The 14,475-nt window shown below is 42.3% G+C and overlaps 1 protein-coding gene across 1 annotated transcript in view; it reads left to right on the plus strand.

Annotated features, from left to right (window-relative positions):
* Positions 1-10,673, plus strand: part of DLL1 (delta-like 1 (Drosophila)) — a 13,112-nt gene extending 2,439 nt beyond the window's left edge. The window contains exons 3-11 of the mRNA XM_015414796.1: positions 247-307; positions 982-1,239; positions 4,471-4,531; positions 5,417-5,547; positions 5,678-5,847; positions 5,957-6,173; positions 8,397-9,189; positions 9,318-9,432; positions 10,286-10,673. Of these exons, the coding sequence (XP_015270282.1) occupies positions 247-307; positions 982-1,239; positions 4,471-4,531; positions 5,417-5,547; positions 5,678-5,847; positions 5,957-6,173; positions 8,397-9,189; positions 9,318-9,432; positions 10,286-10,291 (1,812 nt within the window). The 3' untranslated portion in view covers positions 10,292-10,673. The remainder of the gene's footprint in view (positions 1-246; positions 308-981; positions 1,240-4,470; positions 4,532-5,416; positions 5,548-5,677; positions 5,848-5,956; positions 6,174-8,396; positions 9,190-9,317; positions 9,433-10,285) is intronic.
* The last annotated feature ends 3,802 nt before the right edge of the window (positions 10,674-14,475 follow it).

A 14,475-nucleotide genomic window follows, 5' to 3' on the forward strand; every position in this document is an offset into this window, starting at 1 on the left:
GCTCTTTTTAACACCCGCATCCTGTAGGGCCAGGCTGAAAAAACAGGCCAGGAAATAACTTTTCAAAAAGCTTTGCCGTTTCCTTGAGAAAAGTGAAAACAGGCCTGACGGAGTCAGGGATCACAGAGTCATGCTGGCTGAGCACGTATATTCCTGCCATGGCTGTAGCCTGTGATCATGTTATTCTGCTGACTGTGGACAATTGTTCTCATTGTCTCTGTGTTCTTTTTAAATCTTATTTTCCAGGGCACTTTCTCCCTCATCATTGAAGCCCTGCACACAGACTCCCCTGATGACCTTAGCACAGGTAAATAGTTCAGCACAGCAGACCTCACAACTGTTACTGGCATCATCTCCAGTTGTATTCTCAGTGTCCTTGGTCCAGGTGAGATTGTTTTAAGGAAGACAGTAAGTTCCATTCTCAGTGAGCCTTATTTCCATCTGCACTGAAATGTGAGATGCCTGAAAAACATTCCCCACCCACACCAACCCATAGTCCTTCTCAGGGCTCTTTTTGTAGAAAAAGCCCAGCAGGAACTCATTAGCATAATAGGCCACACCCAACAGCAGGAACTCATTAGCATATTGGGCCACACCCCTGACAGCACAGCTCATCTGCACATTAGGCCACACCCACGTGTTACCAGAAGTGTGGTTATCCAGCCACACCCACCTTTTGCTTCTTATTCCGTTTACCTTGTTTGTTGTCAAAACCCAGGGCCTTTTTTTGTAGCAGGAACTCCTTTGCATGTTAGGCCACACAGCCCTAATGTAGCCAATCCTAATGAGTTTCTGCTGTTGGGTGTGGCCTATTATGCTAATGAGTTCCTCCTGGGCGTGGCCAACTTGGGAGCCAGCCGGAACTCCGTTCCTGTGCTTTTCTGCCCAAAAATAGACCTGGTCCTTCTAGATTTCAAGTGCAAAGTTACCCTTTCCATTTAATTGAATCAATTGCATTGATGTTCTCCTCTCCCATTGCAGAGAATCCAGAACGCCTCATTAGCCGCCTGGCCACCCAGAGACATTTGACTGTTGGGGAAGAATGGTCCCAGGACCTGCACAGCAGTGGCCGCACTGACCTCAAGTATTCCTACCGTTTCGTGTGCGATGAGCACTATTATGGGGAAGGCTGCTCTGTTTTTTGTCGTCCCAGGGATGATGCCTTTGGTCACTTCACTTGTGGAGAACGTGGGGAAAAGGTCTGCAATCCAGGCTGGAAGGGGCAGTACTGCACTGACCGTGAGTGTCCACAATGAAAAGTTTGTCTCCTAAGAAACGCTCTCATTGTGCTGCTTTCTTACTGTTACACGGGCATGCATGTCCCATTCAGTGTCTAGTGCAATTGACAGGAGTGCCTTTGTTTAGTATCACGCGATGTAGACTTGATCGTGGAAACTTAAAACAACATCATCTCAGTGGTGACATAATGAAATCTCAATCATTAATAAACAGATTCAATCATTAATAAACAAGACAAGGTCAGATAAAATGTAACTAGAATTGCAAAATAGTTAAGTTACTAACAGCACACTTTCCCTTGTTATCAGTAGATTGATGATTTTGCCTTGGGGAAGAAGGCCCAGAGCCCGGAAAGATTGCTTGTTCACAGATTTATGGGAATGATCAAGCTTATGTTAAGTCCTTTAAATTCTTTTGGTTTTTACTGCGAGACAGCTACTCTCCCTCCCTCAGTAAACAAAAAATCTTTCTCCTGAGTTGGTGGGAAAGTGATAGCCAGCAGGTTAGAACGACCTTTTATATATGGGTTTTGTGCATTTGCCAAATTCAGAAATGTAAAAAAATACGCAAACATGTATGTATGTAAAAATATATACAAAAATATATACAAACACACATTAAATTGTATAAAGCCGTACAAAATTTGTGCAGTTTGACATACATAATAATTAATTATGATAACTAATTATGATAAAGTCAAACATAACTGCTCTATTCTTAGTGCAATCCAATGCTGAGTTACTCCAGTCTAAGCTCATTAAGTTCAGTGGGCTTAAACTGGTGTAACGGTGTAGGATTGCACTGCAGACCCATATAAAGCAATCATACCGACACATTGTTAATATAGATAAAGCATTCCTCTTCTGACAACACAGTTATTCCTTTTAATGTATTAGAAAGATCCTTTTTATCCCTTAGTACCTTTTATTACGGGCATACCAATACAGAATGCCCTATATGTTGCATAGTACGTTTTCATAGATATTTCCTACTCTTGTTTGGTATTTCCTTTCAAATCTTGAAACCTGCTAAACTTTTTGAGTTCAGCAGAGAAAGCCAGAGACTCACAATATTCCCAGAATTCATGCTAATGATGGAATGCTTGAATTTTTTGCTCCTGCATTTTATACTTGTTAATGACTGTCCACTTTCCCCAAACACCAGGCCAACATAATTAGGAGTAAGGGAAGGAAAAAGTACATCCATCCAAGGAAACTATTGGAGGGAAAAGTCACTGGAAGCTTTTCCATTGATTTCCCTGGGATCTGATTTGCACTCCGGACAGAGGCTTTCTTAAGTCATCTGGAGTTTGGGCTGTGGGTACTTAGTAGAAGTTCTGCTGACATTAATTATAGGCACCAGGTAGGATTGTGATCTCTGGCAGAAGGGGAAATGCAACGATTAAAGCTATCAAATGAAAATAGGCTATGAAAAAGGTCTTGTTACTCTTTTCACTTAGATATGTACACATCCACTTTAATATAGTAGCAAAATCTAATATGTGTTAGAATGTACTTATAGCTTGGCAGGAGAACTTTGGATGTAGCTGTCCAGGCCTCCAAGCCTCTAAAACCAGGGTAGGCAGTAATACTGAAAATAATGGAACAAGCATTGGCCAGGAATCCAAAGGATTGCACCACTAACTCTGCATACTCATGGGGTTTTGGACTTGCATTTAAGTACTGTCCCATACGACACAGCAGGCTCCTTTTTGGCACTGAGGGGGTTTCTGAAAGCAGAATATAGGATAGTCATGGGAGTCTGCTGTTTCAAGAGAAACTCAAAAATCCCACTGGGCATCTTCAAGTTCTTGGGTGTAGCTAAATTGGCTATATGGATCCCAGACTTCGTGGTTAGATATGTCACACGTGGTTGGTGGGTGGAGCATGTGGGTGCATGTGTGTCTGTCAGTCTGTGCAGTGTCATCACACTGGGCCAGGTTCTGTGCGGTGCCCTGAGTACTGGCAGGACAAACTGCTTATGGCACAACTGACAAATCAGACCCTTTGACATGCACTTCCTGTACTGGAAGTGCTTAGGATGGCCCTGCCAGCGTAGGAAATGGGGAACCTGAGCTTTCATGCTCAGCAGTGAATACTGTGCCCTTCCATCTTATCAGATGGAAGTGGGAGGAGGGAAAAAAAGGTCCCTGAATTGTTCAAGAAAAGCCAGTCCTTTCAGTACTTAAGTATAGATTGCCTTCGGAAGCACTCTGTCCTTTGGTTCCTTTTTCCTCTGTTTTATGGGTAAATAGTTGGACTGTGTGGCACATTTTGGTGGTGGTGGTGGGGGAGATGATGTCATCCTGAAAGCGAAGCGAATTTTGCAGGCTTGCCTCATTCAGTCTGTTCTTTGAGACCATCTTGATCATCAGCCCAGCTTTTCTCCTTGTCTTCTGTGTCTCCTCCTTCTGGGCCCACCATTGTCTCCAGCTTGCTTTGTTGAATTAAAACTTGCAGTGCCTGCTTAATGAGTTCCATAACCAGGCAAAGTAATGAGCAGAAGTCTCCCCCCCCCCCGCTCCCTCCTGCTGCTGGCCTGCTTACCTCTTTACTCTGTCTGTGCTCCCCAGCCCCCAACCCCCCTCCCTTTTGGGGTGTGTGTGAAAGAACTTTAGACTTATTTATTTGAATAAGAAAAAAGTTTTTTCTCTTTGCCAAGAAATCACGCGCGTGCCATAGATTAGATCTGGGCAGGGATAGGCTACTGAGGAAGCACATCTTGGCCGTGATTGGCTGCAAGAGGTTGGGGGTATTGTTGCAGTGGGGCAGCTGCTGGGAGAGAATAGACAATAGAGCAGCTGTCCTGGCTGGCACCCTGCACACCAGCTGTCCACCCTTATCTGCACGCATACACACACACACACACACACACACGCTCACACACTTTCTGAGGACAGCAAGAGGTGGAGCTGTGTGCATAGAATTTGGGGGGGGGAGGACTTCTGACTCTTACTGGGAAGAAAATGCGGATGGGAGCTGTGAGGAAGGGAGCAATTGTGAGTTCTGTCTTATTCCATTTATTCCAGTTGCAGGGGGACAGTCATCTTTGCTGTTGAGCGTAGCACCCAGTTACCAAGCAATATCCATACTAGTACCAAACTACATAGATTAATTCAACTGTTGTTAGCATCTCAACTCTGAGTCAAACTCTTTTAATAATTTTACATTCCCCTCATCAGAAAAACAAAACAAAATTAACGTCTGTGCTCTGCTTCATTTTGTTTTGCAGCAATTTGCTTGCCTGGATGTGATGAGCAGCATGGATACTGTGACAAGCCTGGGGAATGCAAGTAAGTTTTCAGAATCTTTCCCTCCTGCTGTAAACTTGATGTGAAGATCCCACATAGATGTGTTCAAGTTATCCGTTTCTTGTCAGATGGGATTATGAAAAGTCTACAACAGCAACAATGCTGAACCAAATGGTCAGAAATGAGCACCTGCTGCCAGTGATTTTCACTTGGTATCTCAAGCCTATTCATATGAATCTGGAAATAGGAGCTCAGAGGGGCTTACTCAATAGAAATAGGATTTTAGCCTAAATGAGCTTCAAGTGCTCTGTGTCCAGCCGACCAGCTGATTAAGGGCACTGGGATATAAATAATTAATATTGGATTCATGGCAAAATGAGCATTGATACTACCGTTTATTGAACAGTAAGTGTAATGATGAGGTGGTTTTGTTGTGGTGGCAACCAAGAGGAGAAGGCTGTGGTGTCAAAAACAGAGTCCTGGTTTGTGATCCAGTGAGACCTAGATTGTTGCTGTTCTGTAGAAATGGGTGGCCCTTGGGACAGCCAGTTCCCACTTCAAGGGGCTTTGTGAAGATCTGATGGGATGCTTCAGTACATTCTACCCTGAAATTCTTGGAGCTAGGTCAGGATAAAATTCCGATAAGTACATACATAGGTGAAGCTGAAGGCCATCATTCTAAGTGCTCAGGGTTGCATTCTACTGAACTGGTAACATGAATAGAATCAGGATGTCAAGTTGTATGTGGAGGCGGTGAAAACAGTGAGAAGATGTGAGCAATGAAAGATTGACTGGTCATTCTTGAATTGTGTGTTCTCTTCCTGAGGCTTTATTTTTTCCCCAGTGTTTCAGTTTGGTATAACATTCCAGGATCCTATTACAAATACATGTCTGTGCTAATTTTTGTTGCTGTTGTTCATTTCCTAGGTGCAGAGTTGGCTGGCAAGGGCGTTACTGTGATGAATGCATCCGGTACCCAGGTTGCCTTCATGGTACCTGTCAACAGCCTTGGCAATGCAACTGTCAGGAAGGCTGGGGCGGCCTTTTTTGTAACCAGGGTAAGTTCTTCACCTTTGATTATCAATGTAATACCATGGCTTTCTCAGCCTTTCTTCCACAGGCCATGTAGGTTGCTTGCAAAGCCCTGTGCTTCCTTTCAGATGTGCCTCTCATCTTTGTATTCCATAGATCTCAACTACTGTACTCACCACAAACCTTGCAAGAACGGTGCCACTTGCACCAACACAGGCCAAGGAAGCTACACCTGTTCTTGCCGTCCTGGCTACACTGGTTCCAACTGCGAGATTGAAATCAACGAATGTGATGCCAATCCCTGCAAGAATGGAGGAAGCTGTACCGTAAGTGAAAGAAGCTGTAACTGTTTTTGTAATGGTCTGAAGACAGGCTTACTGTCATCTCTATATGCTAAAACATACTTCTAAATGTCATGCTTTTCCTTTTCAACAGGATCTAGAAAACAGCTATTCTTGCAGTTGTCCACCTGGATTCTATGGGAAGAATTGTGAGCTGGGTGCAATGACTTGTGCAGATGGCCCCTGCTTCAATGGCGGCAGATGCACAGACAACCCAGAAGGTGGATACAGCTGCCGCTGCCCAGTGGGTTACTCTGGATTTAACTGTGAAAAGAAAATTGACTATTGCAGTTCTAGTCCCTGTGCTAATGGTAAGCCCTACCAGTACCCTTTTCAGTTCATGAATGTCCGGTCCTGAGCTTCAGTGGGAAATGAGAGAATGAAGTTCCTCTAGAAGTTTGTTTAATGTCCTGGAGTATGGAGCCCTGTTCTAATCAAGGGGGAGCAGTAGGGTAAAAGCACTCATGGGGTTCAGTAGGGTTAATTCCCAAAGCAGAGTATGTAAGATTGCAGCCTTAGCTTTGGACAGAGTAACCAGTCATTGACTGGGATTGGGGGAGAGACACAGCATGTCTCTCACATACAGCCCTTGACCTGGCATGTCTGTTAATTTTTGGAGCTATTGTCCTGAATTTTTCATATGATCATATTTATTGAATTCATATGCTGGGCATCCAAATCATTCTCATGGTTCACTTTGAACAAGGGAAAACTAAACAGGGAGGATTGGGGTGGGGGGCGGGGGGCCTTGAGATGCAGCAGCCCTGATTTGCACACCATTCTGCTCTGTTCACAAGGGCCTACTGACCTCTGGGAGCAGGTTTTTCTTTTTGAGGGGGGGGGAATGTATGACTGCAGAGGAAACAGGGTCCTCCCCTGAATTTGTTCTGTTCATTGGATCCAACCTAATACAGGTAAAAATATCAGCCAGCATAAATAACCTCTCATAAGGTTCCACTGGCATCAATCTGAGGGAAAACAGCCTCAGAACTGTTAAGTACAGGCTACAGTTCAAAGAGTGCTTTTTCTGGAACAGTCTGTCTTTACTAAGACTTTGTTGGAATGACCGTATTGTTGGATGCAGTCACAATCTTGTTTTTTCACATATGGGAAATAACACTAAAAGTTGAAAGCGTTTTGGTAATATACTGTTAGTTGAGGAGCTGTGCTTATGAACATTGCACTCAGAAGTGTCATTTTACACTTTTCTGCAAAATTAAGCAGTAAAGTTTTTCCTGGCTGCAGATAGGAGGCTGCATGTTTGAACTGTTCCTTCACCTTTCCCTCCCCCCACTAAAACCCCTCCCTTCACATAGAAATCTAATTCTTCAGAAAGAAAGAATTCTGTCATGCTGGCTTTATGACTGTTTGTTTTCATATGAGGGTGTAGTGACACAAATGACTCTTCCCCCAATATCCTAAAATACAGTCTAGGAAAAAAAATGAGTGAATTAATTGGCCCAATTATTTTAAATTTAAAAATCTTATATACCCCCTTTTTTGTGCTCCTCTGTTTATGAAAACCATGCTCAGTTTTTAAAGTCCATGCAGATTACGTAAAATCCAGCCCCGGTTCGGCATTTAAAGTCCCATTAAGATCCCATAGGACATGAAATTGCTTAGATCTAACATGATCGTGCCGATTAATAGTGACAGAGTTAAGGGCCCTATTCACAAGTGATCATTCCAGAGGGCACCTGCTTATTGCAGATGTCATTCATACAGGTGGTTGAGTTAACATGAATGATGGTATTTAGAATACTGTGACACTGGTGTAAAGGCTCTGAAGGTTTTTAACATTGGTTTCTGAAAGTAATCTGGCACTGAAATGAAGTGGCTCAGGCCCAAAGCTCTGTTTGCAACTAAAATGTCTGGCAAATCAAGATCACCTGCAGAAAGCAGAATCATAGTTAACTTTAGAACTTTCTGTGATCACTTTCTGAGATGGCTTTAGAAGCAGGCTAGACATATGCATGGACAACAGGTCCATCGATGACTGTTAGCCAAATAGAACATCTATGTTCAGAGGTTCTGAATTATAGTTGTGGGGGATTTAAAAAAATTACCTGGGTATATTTAATACTGTTCAAATACTTGGGTAATCGCAGCTTCTAAAGATCACCTTCTGGAGATCAGGACTTGACCTGATTCAGATATGACTTTCTCTGCATGTTTGTTAGAACATGGTAGAAGATATGAAGTAGTGGAACAACCCATGACATGTCTGACAAGTATACAAAAGAGAAACTTTGCTAAGTATTTACATCTTGCCTTTTTTGTATATTCAGGGTGACTAGCCAACAGAGTGTTTGGTCACTGGGTTGAAATTCCCACTTAGGCATGATGGAGCTTAGGTGACCTTGGGGCAGTCATCATTTCAGTTGACCTATCTCATAGGTCTGTTGAGAGTGAAACAGGAGACTCCTAGATCTCCCTTGGAAAAAAACTTAGGATGCCAATGTAATGGGTAATAAACTTTCTTGCACAGTGTTGGGGACATATATTCATCATTTGCCATACTTACTGTCTTGCAGGAGCTCAGTGTGTTGATCTTGGGAACTCCTATATATGCCAGTGTCAGGCTGGCTTCACTGGAAGGCATTGTGATGATAATGTGGACGACTGTGCTTCCTTTCCTTGCTTGAATGGTGGGACTTGCCAAGATGGAATCAATGACTACTCTTGCACCTGCCCCCCGGGATACAGTGGAAAGAACTGCAGCACTCCTGTCAGCAAATGTGAACATGGCCCCTGTCATAATGGAGCCACTTGTCATGAGAGAAACAACCGCTATGTTTGTGAGTGTGCTCGAGGATATGGTGGTCACAACTGCCAGTTTTTGCTCCCAGAACCACCTCCAGGGCCAGTCATTGTTGACATCACAGAGAAGTATACTGAAGGCCAGAGTTCCCAGTTTCCTTGGATTGCAGTGTGTGCTGGAATTATTTTGGTCCTGATGCTCTTGCTGGGCTGTGCAGCCATTGTCGTCTGCTTTAGACTCAAAATGCAGAAGAGGCAGCATCAGCCTGATGCGTGCAGAAGTGAAACTGAGACCATGAACAATTTGGCCAACTGCCAGCGGGAGAAGGACATTTCCATAAGTGTCATTGGTGCTACCCAGATTAAGAACACCAACAAGAAAGTAGATTTCCACAGTGAACATGCCGACAAAAATGGGTACAAAGCCAGATACCCATCAGTGGATTACAATTTGGTTCATGAACTCAAGAATGAGGAGTCTGTGAAAGAAGAGCATGTCAAATGCGAAGCTAAGTGTGAAACATATGATTTGGAGGCAGGGGAGAAAAGCACAGTACAGCAAAAAAGGTATGTAGCTGCAGTATGTACCTGGTGGTGATGGATGGGTGTGCACCCTCCATGCCAAGTGCTGGGAACGGTTTTCTAGTTGGTTGGAAAAGCATCCATCTTATTCTAGCATGTTATTTTTTTTACAGTGAAACCTCTGAAAGGAAACGACCAGACTCTGTATATTCCACTTCGAAAGATACAAAGTACCAGTCGGTGTATGTCATATCAGAAGAGAAAGATGAATGCATCATAGCAACAGAGGTTGGTATTGCCTAGCAGGTGGAAAAGATAAGCATATTGATCCAGATTCCCAGCTGGCTAGACTCACTAGCATATTCTATTCCCCTTATCATTGCTGTGCCATTTATAGCAGACTGCAAAATACAGCTTTTGTTTGTTCCTCATGAAACCCAGTTCTGCAAGTTGTTTTCTCCAGTTGGAGTTCCTGAACTCCAATGGGATGTGCTATGAAGATGATTCTTTGCCTTTGCATACTGGAATAGTTCTATTGACATTAATGGAACTAAAAGTTAACGGGATGATTCCAGGGTAAAATACCTGTGAAATTATGTGTAGGAAAATTCCCCATAACTTAGATGATGCCTGCAGCATTGTCACTGACTTCTGGATGAGATACTAGAGCTGTCATTAATATGTACTCAAGGATGTGCTAAAATTAAATAAAGAGAAATAAAGCAAATATGAAACATGAAATTCAGGGTCAGAAATCACGAAGCATCTCCTGAAAATGGACAAGGCGGTAGAAGTGGTTGTACTTAGTTTATTTATCACTGGAGGAATATCATTTGTCATCTTACTAAGTGGATTCATCCATGTGGCCAAACCTTGAGAATAAGTCCATATAAGCTATTAGCTCACAAATTAATAGCCGATATGTCCTGTACATACGGTATTTTGTCATTTGTTGCCTCAAAGGGAAAAAACCCAACCCACTTGGATGAAACTTCCCTGCTGGTCACCTGGAGAACATGTTTGCTTGCCACAGGTGACCCGCTGAGTTGGCATTTATAATTCTAGCATGTACTAGTAGTTCTTGATCCCTTGCATCAACTCACTCCTGTTTCTCCCACTCATCTTTTTCAACTCTCTGCAGGTGTAAAGGAAAGGCAATACAGCAAAATTGTTGTTTATGAAACAATTTTCAAAGGTGATAATGCCCCAATGAATGCTGCTGAACAAGGAAAGGGAGAAAGATTCCTTCACTGACTGCTGCTGAGAAACTAAATTCAGGCTGAGCTGGTTCTCTACTGAAGTTAGCAAAAGTGACTGCAAAGAAAACACGGTGGACACTAGGCCAGGGTCTGTGTTCAAGGATACCTGTTGCACTGCCTTTTATGAATATTTATCATTGCACTATGGTCAGTTGCTTTTTTCTATATATATTTAATGAATGGACCTAATATCTGCATAAGAAGCATGCACTGCCTGAAGTGTATATTTTGGATTCTTATGAGCCAGTTGTTTCTTGAATTAGAGATACACACACTGCCTTTTTTTGTCCTTTTTTATACTAAAATGTGTTTTTACTAGGTGGGGAAAGCGTGTTATTTTTTTTTTAATCTGTAAAAAGATATTTTCAGGATATTTGTAAAGCTTGAGTATTTTGTGATTTTTTTGTTTTTTATAATTTAAATTTTTGGTAAATATGTACAAAGGCACTTCGGGTCTATGTGACTATATTTTTTGTATATAATGTATTTATGGAATATTGTGCAAAATGTTATTTGAGGTTTTTTTTTACTGTTTATGATGAAATTCATTTTTAAACTATTTTTCCAAAATAAATATTATTAATGATATTCGAAGTATAGATCTTCTTTGCAAAACCATTTGACTGAACGATGTTTGGGGGCGGGGGGGGGGAGGCATGGTTCATTGGCAGATCGTGTCCCTTGCAGTCAGTCCCTGACATCTGAAAGTCAAAAAGATTTTGGCCGGCAACACTGGAAGTTGGGATTATTCCTGGATTTGACATGGCAGGCTGGTTTTCTAGAATGGGGGGTGGGGAGGGGATGCACCTGTTCAGAGGTAGCCTTATGATTTCTTAATGCATTCAAAATAGTCACCTGGTTGTGAAAACTCAAAGTGACTTAGTAACTTACCTAAGTACATTATCGAAGGAAACTGATATCAGCGCAAACTTTTGCTTCAGTTATGTGCCCTGCAGTTGCAAATAGGTTCTGGTCTTGAGCCCTTAGTCTCCCTTCGTTGCATTTTCCACAACTTTTGAAAAACTTTTTAAATAAATGTGGCTTGCAAGAAAATGTACAGGCGACTTGGATGACCAGCAGAACCATGAAGAACCGTCAAAATATTCGGCTGAAAGGAGCAAAGACTTAATTTTGTTTGCACACTTAGGCAGGTCCAAGATTGTCCTTCCCCCACCATCAGTAAATTTCTAAAATTTCTAAAATAGTACCTCTAAAAGAAGCAGAACAAGTTTAGAAGGAGGCTAGCGGCTGGTTATATTTGGGTGCTTGGTGTTCTCAGAGGAAAGCCCAGTGCTCAGTAACACAAGACTGAAGCCCCAGGTTAGTCTTCCAATTCAGGTTCACAAGTAACAGCTGGGATGGCTGCTGCTAGAGCAGAACATGGTGCTAGGAGTTTCAGTGATCTGAATGGGGGTAAAGCAACTTCATGGGGTAGATCTTTCGTAAAAAATGAGACCAAGTAGTTACATGCTGGTTTAGGACCTGGAAAACTCCAGTTCAAATCGCCACACTGCCATGACGCTTACTAGGTAATCTTAGGTCAATCACTTTTTTTGTTGGTATTGTGAACATAGGCTGGGTAGAACCACGTGTGGAGGAAAGGTGGAATCAAATGGGATGGATAATTTCCCAGCTTTGACACGTTGATGCTTCACGATAACAGCTAAAATACGGTTATCATAAGGAATCCATGTATTAGAGTTTTAGCTCACTGTTCTTCCAAAGTACTCAGAATTCCACACAGTCCCCCATCCTCACTACAGAGATCACCCCATAAGCTTTGTAGATTTAAACCCTGGCCTCCCTAGTCTAAGTCAACAAATTCCCATAGCATTTTGTAACATTCTGGCAGAGCAGCTATTGCTGAAATGTTCAATTTCTGTGTTCAGGATAAGGAATAGCAAAAAGGAGTGTTGAGACAGCCAACTGGCTTGGTCTCCTCACAACTTCAGTTTAATGTTTGTCCCTGTAACAGACATGGTTTTCAAAATATCACTTGAAAAACACACAGGTATCAGGAACAAGGAAAATAAGGGAAAGCAAACTCAAAGACATTATCTTTATAAAGTTCCATGAGCCCAGATCACTATAACAAAACAGTTCAAGGGGCTGCTTTGAGATTTTGACTTTGGGACAAGTAGTAAAATACCAGTTAGTGTGCAAAGCCTGTAAGGTATACTACCCAGAATGTTGGACTGGGGAGATCTGAGTACAACCCTCCGTCCTCAGTTGTGTGTTCACTGGGTGACCTTGGGTCAGTCACTCTCTGTCTTAACTTACCTCAAGAGAGTGGCTGTGAGGATAAAATGCAGAAATGGAGAGCTGCATACACTACTCTGAACTCCTTAGAGTGTAGGAGGGATAAGAAGTTAGAAAATTCCTTTAATTTGATCAAATGCAATTAATATTAATTAAAAATACAGAAATTATGTAAATAAAATGATGCTACTGAAATATGACAGTAGCCCATGATATATTTCCCATGTGACCTTCAGCACAGAAGATCGACAGGCTGTCAATCAGAAATGACCACAGTCCAAGTGAGAGTTAAATGTATTTTGATTGAAATGGGTTTGAGCATGTTTAATGTTGTATTGGACTGCAGCCATTTAACCTGGATTGTGTTTGGTTTAGACTTGATCTTGCTTCTTCCTGCATGCCATAATTTTCATGACAGCAGAAGCAATGGTATTGTAGAGACTAGCAGGCTATTTGCAATCTGCTGCCTCGGTTGTCTTTGACCTGATTCCAGGAAGTGTGATTGACTAGAATGGCAGTTGTGAGCATCCAGAACGGGACAGATTTATCTGGGTTATCTATCTGCCAGATGATAAAGTTCTTTTGACATTTCCTCTTGAGAAACACAATACACTGCTTTGTTGAATTGCTGCTGTCAGAGGCCTGTTGTCCACTAACATCAGTCTTGCAATACAGTTTTGTAACAACATGTTTTTATAAACTTCAAATGAACAGAAACTTTCCCACAAGGTTTAGAAAAAAGTCAGTGTGTACTAAAGTTCAGAATGTAAAAATAGTGCCGTTGACTAAGGAATGTATCCTTATCCAAGCTGATGAGCAAATATTGGTTTAATATTTACAATTAAATATTTAAATAAAAGAGTGCTAATTGTTAAACGAATGCTTGTAGGGATTTATTGATAAAGACATCTTTCTTTTGCAGCATATCACCTTTTGGCATCAGTTAGAGCAAAGGGAGCATTTTCTGGCATTCCCTAGTATTCAAACATTAGTCCAGGAACAGAATACAACTATCTTGTGGAAGGTCAGGCTCCACAGTAAGGTGGCATCACCTGGCGATATAAATTGTATGATTAAGCATTACAGGAGAGTATGAATCTGAAGGGGTACCTTTTGCATACTCCATTCTATCCTTTTCTAGCTCCCCCTCCCCTTTGAGTACCAGGAGACAGGACCACTCCAGCAGGTGAGTACACCCTGTTCAGGTAGATAGGAAGGCCCAGCAATGTGATTCCTACAGCACCCTAGTAAGCAGAGCTACGTTCTTAGGAGGGTTCACTATTCCTTGAATGCTATTTCCCCCTGCCGAAGATGCCTCCGCCTCCCAGATAAAGGGAAAAAGAGGCACAATACAGATGCCTGTGCTTTCCCCCTACTTAAATGCATTGGGTGTGTGTGTGATGCCCTCAGGACCCCCCTCATGGGGACCCCCATCTTTGATCCCTGTACACATGCACATCTTAGCATGGGCCTAACAATGAAAAAGAGAGTCTGCATCAAACTGATAAGAAAATGACAGTCAGTCACACTGAGGCTGTGAAAGGAATGTGAAGGCAGCTCCTCCACCAATTATGCAAAAGCCCATCCCTGGTGGGAGTCACCTGGAGGGCCAATTCCCCAAGGACCCCGGAGCCCCCTCCCTTGATAATTTGATCTAATCCAATGACCCAAATATCCAAAATAATAAGCAACAGGCCAATGCCCAGCTATTTCCCTCTTCTCTTGATGGCTGTGCAGGAAGGTTTCTGCCTTGACTCGGTCATGTAAACTAGGTAAGGCAAACTGTAATTTTTGTTGCAAAAACCATTTAACC

This window comes from Gekko japonicus, unplaced genomic scaffold (assembly GCF_001447785.1).
Source record: "Gekko japonicus isolate JY-2015 unplaced genomic scaffold, Gekko_japonicus_V1.1 scaffold1808, whole genome shotgun sequence".
NCBI lineage: Eukaryota > Metazoa > Chordata > Lepidosauria > Squamata > Gekkonidae > Gekko > Gekko japonicus.